This window comes from Megalops cyprinoides, chromosome 6, assembly GCF_013368585.1.
Source record: "Megalops cyprinoides isolate fMegCyp1 chromosome 6, fMegCyp1.pri, whole genome shotgun sequence".
Taxonomy (NCBI): domain Eukaryota; kingdom Metazoa; phylum Chordata; class Actinopteri; order Elopiformes; family Megalopidae; genus Megalops; species Megalops cyprinoides.
The window spans coordinates 34,581,117-34,601,188 of record NC_050588.1 but is presented as its reverse complement, the minus strand read 5'-3'; the positions used below and the strand labels follow the sequence as shown (position 1 = coordinate 34,601,188).

Sequence of the window (20,072 nt, the reverse complement as noted above, 5' to 3'; positions counted from 1 at the left end):
TGTACAAAATTTGAAAGCTATATGTCTTGTTTGCTTAAAATAGTTACATGCAGAATTCATTGTTTTTACAATACATTTACAGAACAGGGCAATGATTTTGCAGTTTGCATTGAGATCATGCAGAGCATTTCCTAATGCTTCCCATTTTATGTCAAACTATTTGTAAAAAAGAAATGTCCTTAATATTTCAGTGTCTCATTTGTCAGGCATCATTGTACTCTGCCGTTTGAAGAGAGGACACAATTGAAATTTGTGTTTTCAGAAGATGAAAGGAAGCCTAAAAGTACTACTTAAAAATATTTCTTACGCAGCCTGGAATCTCAGCCAAAGGAGAAAAAAAATAGCAATCAGAAATGAATCTGTAGCCTTTTCCACTCGGCTACATTCCTGGGGACACAGAGCCTGATTACCCTTAAATGTGATTTCCTCTCGAGAGCTAAAAAAGAAAAGAGTCGAAATATATGAAATCCCATGAGAGTGCACTTTTTTATCTTACAATTGAGAGTCGTCAATGAATTCAGCATAAATGATTTTGTATTTGGAAGTACTTTAAAAACATTCTGCTTGAGTGGGCAGGGTTTAATAAATATGCTGAGTGATATGCTTTATGGAATGTATTTAAGAGATGTAAACCTCAAGACCTTTTTTTGCTATACAGTCAAATTTTTTGTCAGGACTGTATTAACTGTAGTCTCTGCACACCATTCTCCATGGTCTATCTGTTATGTTTTGTTGTTCTTAGGATTAGAATAAAGTACAATAATATCTAATCATGCTGTTATTGATAGGACTACATTAATTGATGTATGCAATTATTTAATGACAAATAATTACATATAAATCATGTAATTTTGTAAATTCTAACCTTTAAAAAGACCTTGTCTTACATTACTCACTGTCTTGTCAGATTTACACTTGATCTTTCAATATTTTTCTTAATAAAGCACATAAAGCAGCATAATTTCAGCAAGGGCCTTATATGTTACACAGCAGTGACAAGTTACACCTTGGACATAAAAGGGATCACTACATAACTGTTCAAAATAGTTTCCAGTTAAATAACTTTTAAATACCAGTGCATGTATTGTAATACCTTGCTATTTTCACATTATATCACTATATTCTAATATTAAATTGCATTTATACTACATGCAAAAAGCAGCTCTGCTTTGATGGATGGAAAATTAGTAGCATTAAGCATTATCAGTAGCCCGCATATTTTTTGCATGTTTTAAGTTTTCAGACAGTTTGTTTTTGCCTGTAACCATGCACATTTGAAACACAACAGCTAAAGAGTTTACATACTGTATTTACCCATAACTGATTGCTTATGTATTTCCATAACATATAGTGTTTCGCCAGATAGTATCTATTCACGCTAACTTCCATTTTTGTAAAAATGAAATATAAACCTGTATGGGGCATTAATTCATCAATTAATATGAACATAACAGTAAGGTCAGATATTTCAATTTAATAGTTTAATCTACTTCATTGCAGTTGATGGCTTCACACAGGCACAAAAGCATGAGGATTTCAGCATGTACATGCCCATGCTATGACAGATATTTTTGTTGAATTTGTTTGAGTACAAAGTGGAGTACTCTGGTTGTGCAAGTAATATCACAAAGCACTCAAAAGCAACCATTGCTATTACTGCCAAGTGAAAGACATGCTTATAATATGCTTCTCAAAGACACCCAGTCTGGAAAAAAATGTTACAAAGAATCATGAGATCACAAGGGAAAATGGCTTCAGATCTGATGCAGAGTTGAACGCTATGTTTTATGATCGTTGTCTTCCCTGGGCAAAGATGAAAGAAGTGAAAGTGAAGATGATTTTTGAATTAAGATAAGTAATGGTACTCAAATTATGCTGACATTGCAGGGCATCCAGCACCATGAAATTCACACAGCTGTTCTTGCAGATCTGTTCAGTGAGAGTAAAGCACTGTGGGACAGATGTGCATGTGTTGAATGTAAATTGTTTTCTTTAAAAAAAATCTGGAAAGTACATACCAGATGTAGGCCTGTAATCTGGTTAAATCTCTTGTCTTAATGTCTGGCTAACACTGCAGTTAAATTTAGCACAGATTTTCATTTACTTTCTACAGGAGTAAATAAATCCTTCACTTCTGTGCAGAATACTACTTTGCGAAAAAAAAATTACATGGATCGAGATTTTTTTCCCCTAATGACATTCTCTGACAAAATGTCCGTTTCCATGTTTTACTTAATCGCACAGCTGGACAGAATATCAAGACAACTGTGATATTTATAGATCAGTACTGAGGGGAAAATACAAAAAAGACATGTTTTTCTTCAAATCCCCTGACTGAGCACCTGTTACGTCATATTACTTCAGATCCTATTACAGTGTGCCCAACACAACTACTTGGAGTCCTCCTCACCACTTCACTACCGTTTGATACTTTCAGATTCAATAATTGATTTGGTCACTTGCTATGAACATCTTTTGAACATCATTTAGGGAACTAAGAGGCTTGTGAAAATTATTTAGCAATGGATTTTCTTTAATTTGTGTCTGTTTTTTGGCCCATGCTACAATAATATCTTTAAAATACAGTGGCTTTCAAAACCATTTTTGCTTTGTCGCTACATGCTGCAATCTAAAAATACACACAATACAGTACATAAAACTATAAATCAATGATGCCTCCCGAGTGGCTCAGTTGGTAAAAGCACTAGTTCTGAGTGTAGACTGAGCTCTATGGCCTGGGTTTGAACCCGACCGTGTCACTAGCCGACAGTGACCAGGAGCTCACAGGCGGAACACATTGGCTTCTTTCCGCCGGGGATAGGGGTGGGTATGTCGGCAGGGGGCTTCGTCCCATTAGCTAAAGTGACCCCTGCTGGTCTATCGAGTGCCTGTGGTCCACGTGCTAAAGCTGCATACAAAATGTCCCTCTCCGACTAATCTCTGTGCTAGCTTAGCTTGTGGACCATAGTAGAAAAAGAAGCAGCGGCTGACATCACGTGTCTTGGAGGAGGGCATGTGCCTGTCCATGCTCTCCTGGATTGACAGTGGGGGTTGTGCAATGGGACCGAACATCAATGATGACAAATTGGACATTCCAGAATTCGGGGAATTAGCCATTCCAAATTGGGGAGGAAATGGGGAAAAAAACTCAGTGATAAATCCTCATTTTAGAATAAGGGATGAAATATTCCTTACTAAGAGCTCATTAGTGTCTAATTAGTGACCTGTTGGTAAAAGTAGTGTTATTGTAGTGTAGTGTAGTGTAGTGTTGACTAATAAGTCCTTTATAAGTTATCAATAAATGGAAATGAAATCTCACTTTAGAGTAGTGGGTCAAAACATCCTTAGTGCCAACTCATTACTGTCTTATTAGTGACCAATTTGTAAAAATGCCATGAAAAGACATTGTTAATGGCTATCAAGTCTGTAATATTCAACCTATTATGCAGTCCTGTAATTAGGCATGTACACCCCATACACAATCCTTACCCAATAAATGTGTACATAGTACATAACAAACATAATAAATATGTTGCCTTATTAATTCATAATTGATTATATTATACATTATTAATGATTAACGAAGGCTTATTTGCTAATAATTGACTTATAAAGAACATATAAGGCAAGGTTATGAAAATACCTAATATGCTATTGATTATGCTTTATATAGCTCTAATAACTGCCAAACTTCTTCTCCTTCTCCTTCTCCTTTTTCTTCTTCTTTTCCTTCTTTTTCTTCTTCTTCTTCTTCTTATTATTGTTATTAGTAGTAGTAGTAGTAGCAGTAGAAGTAGTGCTGTATTGCTCTTTATTAATGTATTATTATGGATGCATAAAATAAAGTGTTATGAAAAAACTCATTAATGTATAGAACATCATTTTGTATCATCATGTAATGTTCTGTTGTCTAATGAAAGTATAAGGTACATGGACCCTTTGGTTAGACAGTGGTTAAATATCCCAAGCGTCTATTTATTCAAAACTATATATATGTTACCTGCTTCCCCCAGTCCCTCCTTGAACCACATATGTCACTTGAATTCATTGTAAAGTCACAGGTGTGCTCTCTGCCTCATATTTGCACAGCAGTGAGTAGGTCACACAGCAGTATAAGCGCATTACATTCTTATTATGGTGCAAGTCCAGCAGATTATGATTAAAAGGTGCTTGTTAACACTGGAATGGAGACTAATTGCAACAGTGCCATAACAGATTGGGGGAAATAATTAAAACATTTTCAAGACCATTAAACAACTATGAATTTCAATAAATTGCAGGGGAAACTGGTAACTGGTAACTGTTTGAAATTCTCATTATTTGTAGATGTACATCTAATTTGCAAGGTTTATCATCATCATTAGTAGTAGTTGTAGTAGTAGTAGCAGTAGTAATAGTAGCAGTAGCAATAGTAGTAGTAATAGTAATTGTCACAGTAAAAGCAGTAGAGTTAGAAGTGGTAGTAGTACTCATAGCATGCAATGTACTTGCTCTAGCCATTATTTTGTAACTATTATGAACTACTTTTGTAACTATTCTAAGAAAAATGTGTTTGGTGTATTAAGTAACTGAGTATGCTTCTACAAACAAGAGAATGATCTAAATAATTAACTGCCCATTATAAAATGTAGTTTTAATCATTTATATTTATGATACTTGCTATAAAAAGGTGTCTGGTGAGTACACCTGCAGTCTCTATTCATTATTTGGAAATGAGGGTGAATGTATTAAAATGAGCAAAAATGATTTATGGGGCCGTTTTTGGAATTTTTGAAAACACTACTTTGCTAATGCAGGTAATTTTAGGAGTTATTATGCGCTGTCATCAGGGATTTGTGTCTAACCGATACAGCCTAAAAGACCTGTGTTCGCCTGTGTTCTATAATAACAGTATACAGTATAATGGAAAACTGGTACATTTACTGTATTGTTGATCCTCCAATTGCAGTCTTGTAATGTGTCTTGTAATATTATAAACATATTATTCTTTGCTTAACTCAACATCTCATTCAAGTACTGAAGGTTTGTGCTTACCATGTGCATGCTTCTCTTCCCCCCAGATAACCCATCACAGGCCTCGCAGACCTCTGTCAGCATCCGGATCCTGGATGTGAACGATAACCCCCCTGAACTGGCTACCCCCTACGAAGCTTCCATCTGTGAGGACGCTAAGCCCGGCCAGGTAGGAATGTCCCAGATATCCAGGGCCAGACTCACTGAAATGAGGAATGTACTATCTAACATGCTTCACATCTGTAAGACAATGCACATTTTGCAACATATGGTGCATATATGAAATTAGTTGTGGCAGTGGTAGTATTGGTAGTTGTGGTAGCCTACTTATATCATACATGTAAATGCCTGTATGATATAAACATTTACTTGCTGTAACAACTATTGTTAGTTGTAAAGTACTATTCTAACATCATTTTAGAAAAAAATTAAGGACCTGTTTTTATCCTTTTGATTTCACAAGAAATGACCAAACATCTCTGTAAAGAGATTTTTACAAGTAGGTTCAAATAATCCATTTAATCCATTCTTTCCTGCTTGCCACTCTCTGCCTGTTTATTGCCCATATCTGCATTATAATGTGTCAATCCCTGGGAAGAAAAATCTCTGCATTTCAGCTCAGTCAAATCATACCAGTTGAGTTGCCAGCTGTTACATTATATTCCAGAGCTTTTTAAATGCAAGATAGATCATGATGCCCTATTCCTAATACTGCCGGGTGCAAGTGCTCAGCTGGAAATAATGAAAGTGGATATAACAGGTTATCAGCTCCTGCATTTCAGAGGTGCTGGAATTCAATTTTATGCCAGAAATGTCTGTCATCCAAAGTGAGGAGAAATTAATCCAGTTACCCTGATTGTTCTCCAGCTATCTTACTCAGAGGTGGTGAAGGGAAGGTGTTGTAATGACTCTAGAAAATGAAAGATTTTTCTCAGTTCAGTGGGGTCAGATATTAATGCAAGGAAGCAGAAAAAAACACTACACTGTAAGCAACATAAAAAGCTTCCAATTCTGTGTGGTGTGCTCATACATTGGAAGAGGAGATTGTTTCTATAAGCCCAAGTGAGGTAAATTGAGCCTAAATATGTGACATACCTTGTTTCTATCAACCAAACAGAACCATGTGATGTTACATATTACAGCAAAAGCTAATTGGTACATCAGTCATGTGATGGGGTTGACCACATGGAGCCCATGGTAAATAGGCTAGTAGCAAAAAGTTGTTGTTTCATGATTCCTACATGTAAGAAATAATAGAGACGTGAAGCTGCATTACATGTCAGGTAGTGCCTATGTTAGTTACAATGTGAGGCCGTGGAAGGACCCTGGCAGTAGGACATTTCCTAAAATGGTGGAAGTGGAGCTGAGCTTGGATCAAGCTGAGCTACTGAACAATGGCTGAGTTTACCCCACATTCAGGGTGTGGAAACTGGGGTAATGGGAGAAGGGCATGCTATCCACACTTCCTTTTCAATAGGTAGCATATGTACCTTTAAAGTCAGTCTGATTAATCTTGTTGATACACCCTTGGGAAGAATTGATAACAGTATGGAAAGGTGAGATCCACATTTTGTATGTAGGCAAAGTTAAAAATAAAGAGATACTGAAGAAGTTTAGAGCATCGAGCTCCCTTTATAACTATAATTCACCTCAATTCGATTCGCTCGCTATTGTAAACTAGTGTGGTCACTAGCCTTCACATTTAAGTTCTTTTTGGATAGCTAGCCAGGTTAGTTTGAGTTTATTATGGAGAAACATCTTGATCCTTATTTCAGTACATCTGATTGTGTCCTCCAACATTCGAGTTCAGCAAACCAGCTAAGCTGATGATGTCATACTTTGAGTATGAGTTTGTGTACAGTAGAAGCTAGCTAACTTGGCAGCCAGCAAACTTGGTTAGCTAGCTGCCTAACATTAGTGACCACTCACACACCCCTACACCTGAATATTACTACACTACATAGTATTAAAATATCTTTCATCCTTCTTTTTAGAAATTGCTAATCATACTTTAGACTTGTCACCAGAGCAGCAACAACCACTAAATCCATGGGCTGTAGGAGCTCAGGGCGGGAGTAATACAATCCTCTAATGCACAGGGATGCCTACCGCAACTAGTATTCACACTACAAGTCCCACAGTGCACCAGGAGGCAAGTGCTGTTGGAGGATAGGCACATCCTCCCAGCACTATCTGAGTAACTCATAGGTACCCACGCGAGTCCAAGGGTGTCAAGAGCACAGTGACAAGGGACCCTGGCTGACTTAACCACCCTTGTCCCCAGCGGAAAGAAGCCAATTTGCTCCACCAGTGCTGGCTCCTAGGTGTTGTTGGAAATTGTCGGCTGGTTTTGAACCCAGGCTGTATGGCTCAGTAAGTGCCCTTACTGTCTGATCCACTTGGGAGCCTATGACATATGGCTGACAAACTGTATTACTTAGTGTATTGATATGGTAGCGTGGGCAATATTTCCCACCTCCAGTTGACATATATGTATGATTAGTAAGGTTTTTGACTAAGCACGGTATACTGAGGCACAATGTTATGCTGATCTAGAGGGCCAATTTTAATTTTACTATTAGGCTATTACCAACAGATATTAATAAGCAAAAGGTTTTGTTCGTGTATTGCTGTTTACATGTTAAGCTACCATGTCATGTATCCTACCAGATTGAATAAATCAGTCATTAACAGAATACTTTATTTGCTATAACGAATAAGCAAAATAAACAAAAGGCATCATACTATACTTTCTTATTTGCTGTTTTTATACAGCCCTGCAATTCCTAATAATCTGAAAAACAACCATCTTCCTGGGTACAGATGCCAGTCAAATACGGTATTAATAATATTAATGTCAAAGGCCAGCTGCTCCCAAAAAACGACATGGGCCGATAAGAATCACACTCAATTTCATGGCAATTTGTCAATGTTATCACATAATATTGATACACAGAAACCCCTCTGGGCAAAAAGGTTCAGCCTGTGGTGGCTAAAGTATCCATGGTATAGATATCCTACGGGGTTAAGGCTATCTGGTTCACTTAATCTCTCAAAAGATTAAACACTTATTAAATCTGCAGCAGACATGCTTTCGGGTTGTGTCTCCATGACACAGACTGAGAAGGGGACCCTGTTCTGCCATACTAATCCCAGATGGTGACAAGATGGAGTAGTGCAGACTCTGTGCCAAATAGAGACAGGCTGGTGTGACAGAAAGGTGACAGAGTGTGGAAAGTGTCTTCGGCCGTCCAGTCTGATATAGGGGTTCCTGTCATAGGAATTATCCTTCTCTACATGCAACAAAGACTTGCAGGGAATGTGGTTATTTTAAATAAACAGTGTCGAGGATAATAGGTTAAGAGTCAAGACAACAGAAACTTTAAAAGAATTGGGTGAGACCATTCATGAACTAACAACAATAATGTTTATGCAGTCTTTAAAAGCTGGACAAAATCCCGATGGTGGTTAACAATAAAAATAATAATACCAATATATAAGAAACGGGATTATGCTGCTCCAGAAAACTACAAGTAAGGTCATTTCATTTGCATGTCAAATAAAACTGTAGAATATAGCTGTAGGGACAGGTCGGAAAATTTCCTGGAGAAAAGCAGCATAATAGATGACAGCTATGATATGTGTCAAGTCAGATCAGGCTCAAGACAGCAGCCTTACCACCCTGAAACTTTCTCCTGTCTGGTGGCTGAAGCTAGGCAGGGGTGGGCTTGGCTGGTACTTGGATTACCCTCTGGGGATACCAGGTTGCTGCTGGAAGTGGTGCTGGTCAGTCAGGAGTGGGCAGTGTTCTGTCTGGACCTAACAGGAGACCAGTGCCCCCACCTGATTTAAGTATTCACAGAGGTTACCAGAGATCTGATCAACATTCATTCAGATCAGTTGTTTATTAGGAGACAATTATTTTGCATTTTTTGTTCTCTTTTAAAGTAAACTTTTTCTGTCACTACTCTGATGTCAGAAAGTACCTTATCTACAAGGGATTTTGATTTGAAAGAATGTCTCTGTCTTTAAAGTCTGTAAGAACTAGAGATGGTTTACAGGGCTGTTTTTCACTCATAAGAGCTTTGAGATTTTGAGTCCTAGATGCCCTGCTTCTAATAAAGGGCCTTTAGTCTGCCTGTACTGAAAACCCATTGTTTCAAATGAAAGATACAAAAATTGAAATTAAATCCAAAGAGTCTGTCATCATTTGTACTGCCATGAACTTTTCAAACCCTGTTATTATCCTTGTCTTTTTTTGTAAATAAATCAAGGATTGTTGATTTGTGAACTTTCACAGAACAGCTTGTTTCTTTTGGGGAAAAAGGTGAGGCTTTGTGCAGCAGTGGATTTAGATGGGAGTGCAATCAAGAGCCCGGTGCAGACACTGTTGTTATATCCTTGAGCAAGGTGCTTTGCTCCAATTAAAAATGGACAGAGTCATTAAGGTATTTTATTTTCCGATTTCAGTCAACAGCCCCAGGCTCAGCAAGAGCCAATTACCACGTGAAGGGAGGAGGAATAATTAAAAAACAGGACTTAGAAACAAGGTCTTGATGCTGGAAGGTACATTTACATGTGTAATGAGGCTTAGGCCACCTCCTTGGTCCAGAGACACTCAGCTGCTTATCATTCTATGTCTTGACACAGCTCAGGGGTGGAATATTGAGCACCCCCCCATCTGAAAAGTTCATCTGTATACCTGCCTCAATGCACAATTTATAGAAAGAAATAATTCTCAAAGTCTTTGGGAATCCCTTTTCCAAAGGGGAAAGGCTACTCCCAAAGCAGTGAATTCAAGGATGAAAAAGTATGACAAAAAGTATTAAGCTCCATTTATAAGAACATACATAGGTAAACGTGATTTGGATCCACAATAAGATCAGTATTTTTTTTACTTTCTTGAGAGGATTATCTCTTATTATAGTCTATAATAACAAGGTCAGTTCTTGTGGGGGAAAAATAGAAGGAAAATGATTTATGCATATGTGTTTGTATGCCATAGAAACCTTACTGTCAAAATTTTTGTGCCCCAAGGCAAGTTAATTTTGAAACTTCCTTCCTACTACAGTAATATCATAGATTCTTTATTTTGTTGGACCACTGAAAATTGGAAGAAAATCTTTGGATCTTTGGATAAGAGCTTTTATTTTGTATTGCTTATTGTCTGCTTCCAAGCAATTGTTCTGACTTTTCAAATGACTTCATTTTATAAAATTTAACAGAAGTGCTCTGTTACATCTTTGTAATACATTCACCATAGTTTACTACAGCATTTTAAAACAGTGGGCAACGGCAAAAATCCCAGTGACAACAAGCGATGTTGATCAAGCTAGCACTCCAATACTAATTTGTCTCATACTCTTTGATGGAGTACAAACCTCTTCAATTTAATCAACGGTTTTGTGTTTGTGCAAATCTTGCAAATGAGGTTTTCAGATCTATGTCTGCATCCCCTAATAGCTGCCAGTTCTTTCCCACTCATTTGTACCAGACGATAGATCAGCAGATAAAGCTACTACAAGGGGTCCAATTGTCCAAATGTACTGTTCAAGTCTCTCCACTGAAAAAGTTACACAATTAGTTGTAATTAATAAACTTGTCTGTGTTTTTGTAATAATTACAAGACAAGAATTTGTGAGGGGCTACTGCTGGTGGTTAAAGCTAAAAACACTCAACATTAGAAGCTTCATGAATCAGGAGTTGAAATCCTATCACAGACAGACCTAGGAACTGATTTAAGACCATCACCTCTGTTTTTTCCAGAGTTCCAGAGGGTAATGCTACCACCTGCAAAACCTGGCTTGAGGAAATAAGGAAACAGTTGCTGTTAAGAGTGAGATGTATAATCAGAAATGTGTCTTGTTGGTATTTTGTTAGTTTTACGACCGTGTTGGTAAGTAGCTGTCAGATCCAATCTAATAGTTTGCTAAAATTCAAGGGAAATCAGAGATTTCTTGAAATTAAGTGTTATTTATTGTGATAGTTGTGCTACTCATTAAAATGCTAAACATAAATATTTAGCATTAGTCAGCTGGGAATGTTATGGAGTTTTAAATGGGTTGTCGTTCCCTAGTTATATAATGTCTTGAGGATTTTCTGAAGTGTTGTCCATAATTGCAGGGATGAAGTCTCCCATGTATAGACCTAGCAACTGTTATGAATAATTACTCTATATTATATATTAGGCAGGAGGACCAGTGTAATATTAGGAGATCTTTACTAAGTACTGTCGATACAGCACTGGAGAATCCCAGGTGATCTAAATCTAACTGATGCTGACCCCCTAGTTGCGTGATTGTTTGACTATGCCCCAGACATTTGGTCCCGTAACAGCATGAGTGGACTGTTCAGGACAGAGAAGCCTATGTTATATGAAGCTGTTCATTTGAGGTTGCATGCTGTAGTTAGCTAGCTCTGTTATAGATGTAGTAATACAATTAATACAGTTTGTAATTCACTGTAATTTAATAGCTGAAAGCATAATTACGATGATACAATTGGAAGAGCAATGAGACATTCATCATATTACACAACTAGCCTCAGTCTAGTTTCGTTGTGTGGTTTAAAATATATTGTTTAGTGGTAATATTGTACCTGCTGGTCTCATTGGTTCATATGGATCATTAACACTTTACTTCTCCTAATCTTGTCCTAAAATGCAGTTCCCTTTTATGAACTCCAATTCCAGTTTGCTTTTATTCAAAATCTGTTTTGCTGAAGAAAAAGCATTGCCTCATTCTCACTTCACATGACACAGAGAACGCAGTTTTGTTGTTCATTGTGAATTTTAAGTGAGAAGAACGAAAAAAATACACAGGGCAAACTAGAGCATACAGTGAGAGAATGCATACATGTGTTTTTTTTTTCCTTATTTTGCTTTTGATTAATAGTCTTCATTAAAAAACGTTGCTATTTGAGTACCCCCCACTGTACGCCTTTCTCTCGGGGGTATTGCAGTGGCTTCACCATGTCCAGTGGCTTGAGCTCATGAATCGCTCCTTGATACCGATGTTCCCCAAAGTCCAGTTATGGAAAACATTGAATGAAAATATAGGTTGGAGGATCACAGAGGTGCCCATTGTTAGTGTGTAAATGAGCTTTAATGCTGTTTCAGTTCCCTGCTACTGTACACAAGTAATCAGAGCAGTGGCTTGGACGGAAAGCAGCCCCTTGGGAGCATGTATAATTAAACTCATCTTTCTTATACCTGCAAGCCAAATGCTGCCCCTTCTAAACTTCTTTTTTTTTCCAGGTATATTCTCCCAGCTTCGCTCTGTAAGTAATTCGCTAGGCAAATGAAAACCGAGAAAGAACCAAAGGAATTGGGGATATAACCAACTTTTGTTTGTTTCGGCTCCAAAAAATGTTTATTTAGAAAAATGAATGTGTGTTGTTTGGCTTCTCGTGCCCCACTGATAATCATAATGCACTCTGCTGATGAACAACTAAAGTTCCATAAGTTACCAGCTGAAATCAGGCGAAACAAAAAAAGGCTCATTGGGTTGCTCCGAAAGTTCTTTATCACCATTCTTTAGGCCCTCTGGCTCTTTTTACTTGGGAGGAAATACAAGCCTTTGTAATAAAGGAGATGTTCACACAGTAATATATCATAAGGTATGTATTTACACTAAACTGCCCTTTCCTGTTAATGCTACCAGTAGATGGGAAGCCTTTTTGCGTTGTCATCACAGAGACTGGGCCGGAGGAACTTATCTTCTCTCGACATCCGACAGCTCGGTATACAGCGGGCACAATTATGAGCCTTCCTTAATTCTGCGTGCCGTGTTAACACCCGCCCTCTCATTACGCGACACAGTCTCAGTCTGGATTTGACAGCGGTGAAATCAGATTACTCTAAGCCATTAAATGCATTGGGTCTGATCCCATTTGAGGGATGGTGATACAGTGTGTTTGTTTGTGTTTAAATGGAAACTAAATCTGGAGGGAGAAGTCTGGGGACATGAATAAAAGGACTTGTGTGACACCGCGTAAGCTGCTTGGTGGGTGGGGTGAAATTCCTTACAGCAGTGAAACACAGCTGTTCTGCATGGCAGACGGTGTTTACTTTCATTCTGCCTGACATGTGTCACTGTTCTTCAAGTGAAGATGCTGGATAAATACCACTGGCTGTTGTGGTCTTGTGATTGGCCCACTGGGAATGGCACCAATTTCCTTTCTCGCCTTAGCTGTGTTTGGTATAGAACCGTCAAAAGTAAGACTTGTCAGGTTTTCAGTTTAGCTGGATAGGCACAATTGCTTTGCATTATTGTCATTTAGCAGACACTCTTATCCAGAATCATTTACATAGGTTAGAATTTTATCCATTTATATAGCTGGATATTTACTGAAGCAGTTGTGGGTGAAGTACCTTGCCCAAGGGTACAACAGCAGTGTCCCAGCGGGGAATCAAACCAGCAACCTTTCGGCTGTGAGTCCTGCTTACACAGACAGCTTACAGCTTGTGTGACTTACAAATATTTCATTCTTACACATATTTCTTGTTCTTGTTCTTATTTCAGGCATAACCTGTATTATGCATGTTCGAAAAATATATTAAAGAATATCAATTAAATGCCTCATGTACATGATACTCTGAGCTCTCTTATAAGAAGCACATCTTTCCAGGGTTCACAGATAAAATTGAAATTAATAATTTTAAACATGTTCTTGCCTCAGTTGAAAAATGTCCTTTGCTAAATTCTTCAAACGCATGTTTGTCAAGTGTTTGATATTGCTATTATTATACTATTGTAAGAAAAACAACATGACTCACGATAATTGTTGGAATATCACCATGTGATCTGATGGCACTGTGTGAGCTACAGTGCCATAACAGACAATTTCCTTAATTTGCCTTAATTATAACATTTGATAATTTGATTATTGGCGCAGCGGTGCCTTGCCGGTTCAAATTCCCTTTATGATGTGACACCTTCTTACTTCTGGGATCCCATAAAATTAAGGCTGTGGAATGTCCAGGTTCATAGCTCCATTTCTTTCATTGGTCTTAAGACTATCATGAGGCTGAAGAAAGCAGTGTAGAAAGCACTTCCTATAGAAAGTGTCTTTCTTATTTCAGCCATGGCAGCTGGCATCCAGGCATTTAGTTAAACTTTTTTCTAAAAATATTTTATGTGCTTTTGAGATAAGGGTTATACTGTATTTAAATTGTAATTGTAAAATCTTTGTAATAAATTGTGTGCCAATGGTGTGTTGAATACAGCTGTGTATTAGATGTTGTGAGTGACCTCAAACTGATTGTTTTACACAACTCTTGCACAGGAATTATTCTGTCTCAGTGTGTTTGACTACTATCTGCATTTATTTCTTACACCAATATTTCTTAAATGAAGAGTACTCTGGATTGAAACAACGAACAAGATCCAGAATTACTTTTCCAGTTTGCTTTTCGATAATAGTTCCTACTTATCCGTCACAGTTAAACTGAGTAGTCTAATCTAAACAGAGTCTAATGTAGTCTGTCAAGATACAGAGAGTGAATTAATTCAGGTATGGAGAAATACTTCACACCTAGCATTGTGTCACAAAAGTATTGCAGTATGGCAGGGCCTGGTTGGGCCTATGCCCACCCAGCACCAACCCCAATTTCTGCCATTTCATGGCCTCCCTTCGTGTCTTTGCTCTGTCTCCTTGTCTGCCGTCCCCTGACTGTCACGTGAAACAAGTGCGAGCTTTGTGCCTTCCCTACTTCTTTATTGACCCTGTGGTATTTGCTGGACTAAATGCAAAGAGACAGGTATCATATAGTGCGGTGTGTGCGCAAAAAGGCCGGGTGGAAAGGCAAATACTAAGTACGGCCCCAGGGGGACGGGCCTGTCAGCTCGACACAGGCCCTCAAAGAGCGCGCCGTGGGTCGGCGTGACAGATCGCAAGGGTTTAGTCCCCCCCTGGGACAGCACAGGCCAGATGACTAATGTGCACCCCCCTCAGATGCACACATATGCATACACATACACACAGAGAGCCTTAAATCACAATCTGGGTTTTTTTTTTCCCCCATGAAATCAAGCTTACCGTGGGATACAGAAAATGCATGACATACGAACCTTACAAAAGATACTTTCATGTATGAAAATACGATGGGTAGAATTTCAGAATGGGCTATATGTTTATTTCCATTCGTACAACTGCAGACTACAGTGCTAAATGGGCAAGTAATGGGCTATAAAAATGACCTCTGACATGATTCATGTCTCTCACATTTCCTTTACTGTGCTCATAAATGGTTCTGTTCCTGCCAAATTTAATTTTGAGCTTAAAGTATTTTAAAATTCCTTTTTGTAGAAATGATAAATTTAAATAGTTCCTGTATTTTCTAGTATTTTGTACCTACCCAGACTATAGGTATAAAATAGAGTATTCCACACACACCTCATTTTCTTGAGTTTAACTTATTTTTTATTTGGCAGAGCAAATTATTAGTAGATAGGACTCTTACAGTCTTGGTGATGTGGTCCATGATATGATGACATGAAATTGCTAATTTAACCTGTAAAAAAAAAGATGTGTAAAAATTGTTGGCCTAATTAATTAATTATACTGTATAATAAACATTGCAGTCTTTTCCACTATGTGAGCAGTATGTTCAAAATGATTAGTACCAGTAATGCTATTTTTTTTATAATTCTGTTATGTGCAAGTGACTTAAAGTTAACTTTCTCTGTGGATGCTGGAGTGCAAGGTTACACCCACAAATGAGAACACAGATACAATCACAGAACCTTTAGTCCACGCTGGCCCTTGAGAAGTCAGGCTAGTTTTGGGAAAAGCTTCTGTTCTTGTTTTCCAGGGCTGCCAGAGATTTGAGGGTCAGTAGGGGGACTGTTAGATAGAAATCTAATTAAGTGATTGTGCTTGAGGGAGCTGCATTTGCTACTCAATATACTCCCACACACTCACCAAGCTGCTGAGTTTTTATTTTTTTTTGTGTGTGTTATTATTTTTCATTGTGGGTAATGCTGTTGCTCTCATTCTCATTGAACTAATGTTAATTAGTTTTAGTTATTTTTTAAATAGTGGAGTTTTTCTATTAATTTATTTTGGAATAATAAGTTCCAAGTGGGCCAAAAAAGCTCGATGAGTTTGACCGGTTTCCAGGACCTATCGAACAGTGCAAACATTCCCTTGTTCAGGCTTGTGTTTTGCCCTGACAAAAATATTACTGAAATATAAACTTGTTTCTTCGTAGTGCCGCAACTGGCAACACTGCAAACATAGTTGTTGAATTTTCCTGGCTGTTTGTTGATCCCTTGTATTAAATGAATGTGTTGGTGCGGAGGCAAAGGTAAGTATTTACAAAGCAGGTGGGAGGCATCAGCCAGCCAACCTGTCTGTTTATTTTTGTGAGCAGTGACAAGAAGAAATGAAAGCAGTACCTGAAACAAAACCAAGCAAGGCATATTCAGCGTTACATTTGCAGTGGCAACACAGTGCGCATTAGCAACTGGCTATTCCCTGAACAGAATAATAGCCGCATTAGTGCATGCTCTAAAAGCAGTAGTATCAGGCATATTTGTGCTATTTCTTCATATCAGAGCAGTTTACACAATAAATGGAAGAGGTAGAAACACAAACAACAAAAGTGTGGGGTTCTCGAGAGCCCAAGCTGTTGGTGTGCTCGGTAAATGATGTCCCTGACATTCAGGGCCGGAGCTGACAAAGTAAGCTGTACTACTTCAAAAGCAAATACTCTCTTGTGTAAAATCAACCCTTTAGTCTGAATACATTTCGCATAGAATTAGCTAAAGTGATGGACCTCTAAAAGCAACAGGAATTTAATGGATTTTACCGTGGTGTACACATTCTAGAGGTTCATTTTATATGTAACATTAATGTCATGATAGAAACACAATGCACATATTTAAGATAAATATACACTGATTCAGGTGTAAGGTAAAATGAACATGCTATTAACTTTTGTGTTTGTGAAATGACTATAGTTTTAAAAATGTGAACACCTGATCGTGGGACATGCGTTTATGTGGATACTTTTCGAGGTATTCATGCTGTGGCAAAAACATCCACTGGAAGCCTGCTGTTTGCCATGCAGTCATGTTATAGACATGTTAACCAACACTGCAGTATGCATATGCAATGGAAAGCACATTGAAATAATTACAACATTACCAGTAACATAACCCAAAAAAGAAATGACAGTGATAGAATTCAAATTGTTGGAAAAAAAAAAACTTTAACCATAACACATTAATGGAGTTAAATAAATATTTAGCTACAAAATACATTGATCACAGCTTCCTCCATTTGCAGAGCGTTGGATGAATCAGACTGCTGTTTGCTGTCTTGCATTTTCAGGGCTCTTTCGTACAGGTCGATGAGCACCTGTCTACCTTGTGTCTGCTCTGTCTCCAAAACAGTTATGCAAGCCGTCTTTTCTTGCTTTGGTGAAAACACTTTGTGGGCATTCAGTCTAACAGCTGTGTTTTTTTTTTGCTTTCAGTGGCAAATCTGAGTGCATATTGCCTTGTATTTTGTGTCTTGTGCATAAACAGTAATAGTTGTTTAAATCCATTAGTCAGAGTTAAGGAGAAAGTGACACCACCAAGATGCAAACATGACACATGCATTATATTGTATACATTAGGACTGAAATCTGCTCCGTTCAAGAGATTTGTCTCACCGTGTGGAGTAAGGCAACACAGTCCTCATCTCACCCTTTTAGTCACGCCCTTTTGTCTTGACATGGTTGGAACAGGGTGAAAACGTTTGATAGAAATAGTGTCTCGTCAGATAAATACCTGTCTGAGGCCGAGGGGTGCTTATCTGCTTAATGACTTGTCAAGAGTCTCTTGTCAAGAGTCTCATCACTGCCGGTTCCTGGAGTAAGGAGGTTTGTTTGGCGTGTTGGGCGGCAAAGCCCTTTTGAAGCTTCACTGAGTGCTGGCACCATCAGGCCCTGTTCAGTTTTTCGGTTGCATGATCCAAACCGATAAGTGTCTTCTTTAATTCGTGGCACCCTGATGCTAGGTTGCAGCACATGGTACCCATTCATGTGTGAGACAGTGATAGACAAAGACCTTGTACCTCCTTTTGTGTTGTCTTGTCCGTCTGTATTGTGTTGTTGTTTTGTGCTCATCTGAGTTATGACTACTTAAGGAACATACCTGTTACCTGTTATATCTGTGAAATCCATAAAGATGGTATTTTTCAGTTATGAAAACCAGTGTTTATAGCATCTGATCAATAATCGGTAGTCATATTTGAAACAAAGTCTATGATTTCCGTTGCTTTTACTGGCTGGATGTAGGATTGCATCGTAAGGATAACATACAAGCCTTTGTGTTAAGAAGTGTTAAGTTCATAATCCTTTTACTTTAGGTGACACACAACACTAGGCAAGGCTTTTTTTCATTAATCAGATTTTATACTCTCAGTTCAGGCTTCCTCTCATATCTTTAATTGCTGTATGACACTGTGGATTACCTTCTCAGCACCAGTATTAAAGATAATCTCACCCAAATAACCACTCACAAGAAATGAGAATGAGGAGATGGTGTCAGATATAAAGGAGCTCCAAGTTCAAGACTGTCATCTCTGCCTTATAATCTCTTTTGGATGAGTCTTGATTGTGAAATATAAATTTAGCTTTAGTATGCAAATGACTGTTACTGTGGCAGTATAGAGCCTTGTAATCAATGTGAATGTAATTACAGTGTATTTAATACAAAAAGGCTTTGTATTAGTTGGTATGAAATCATAATATGAATTTGTACGTGTGTGTGTATATATTAATGCATTTGTTCTTGTGCTTGAGCACGCATGATGTTATGTCTGTGTGTCTGTCTCTGTGTGTGTGTGTGTGCACGCGTGTGTGTGTATGTATGCGTGTGGTGGGGTAAGGTGTTAAAATTTCTTGGTTTTACATTAAAATGCAGTCTAAATATTTAAAAAATGTAAAAGTACAAATGAAACACAGTGCGGTTGTGTACCCAGGATTTGTCCAACAGAGACTCTGACTATGCTTAGAGTCATGTCTTCCAGGAGTACAGGCTTAAAACCACTCTTTGCTACATGGAAAATATCTCACTTTAATCATTTTGAGAAGTGCCGCTGTGGGAACCATGGATGTTTGTAATATGAAGTGTTCTGTTCTTTGAACACAAACAGTGACTGAGAACATTCTGTCCCCGTGGTGTGTGCAAGTGTTTCTGTGTTTTTTTGTCTGTGTACTGTTCTTGCAAAAAAGCAACACGCATTTGAAATTAATGTCTCTGGCTTTCTAATTTGGATTTCCGCTGACTCCCTGAAGAGTGAGATAAATTCAGCACCAGTGTATTGACAAGCATATAAGAGAGCAATAATTGAACTGTGGTTTTTAGGTCAAATGCCTAAAGTGTTCTGTATTTCCGTTTCCTTTTATGCCACTATAAATAAATCCTTTTATTGTTTTGCATGACCTGCTAATTTAATAAGTGAAGATGATTTTGGATAACATCCTGCTGACAAATCACCCCCTCCCCAAAAAACACTCACACACGCAAAATTTATGAATGTCAGTCAGGCACACTGATTTGTTGAAACAGGATTTTGTAAAAAATCTCAGTGATTTTCTTGCTTCCTCTTTTCTGTATGCCTTTCTCTTCACAGCTCATTCACACTATCAGTGTAGTAGACAGAGATGAGCCCCAGTCTGGACATCGGTTCTACTTCACCCTGGCCCCCGAGGCTGCCAACAACCGCCACTTTACCCTGTGGGATGTGAAAGGTAAGAGTCCCTCTCTTACAGAGCATGGCCTGTAGGTCAGACTTCATCAGACTATTATTTACAGTTGCATTCCAAAGACATCACATTGAAATTGCTGCTATTATTATTGTCATTATTATTATTATTATTATTATTAGTGGTAGTACATAGTAGTCGTGGTAGTGGTAGCAGTGGTAGTGCTAGTATTAGTAGTATTAAATGATTTTGTACTATTATATAATATTAATATTATTAAAAATACCATAGAAGAATTCAAATAATATTAATGATGTAAAACCAAGGAGAAATATGTCATTAAAATGTGGATGATGTC

At 38.0% G+C, this 20,072-nt stretch overlaps 1 protein-coding gene across 1 annotated transcript in view; it reads left to right on the top strand.

Moving 5' to 3' along the window:
* LOC118778853 (cadherin-22-like) overlaps positions 1–20,072 on the top strand; it is a 103,131-nt gene that overhangs the window by 53,970 nt on the left and 29,089 nt on the right. The window contains exons 8-9 of the mRNA XM_036530615.1: positions 5,061–5,182; positions 19,642–19,759. Of these exons, the coding sequence (XP_036386508.1) occupies positions 5,061–5,182; positions 19,642–19,759 (240 nt within the window). The remainder of the gene's footprint in view (positions 1–5,060; positions 5,183–19,641; positions 19,760–20,072) is intronic.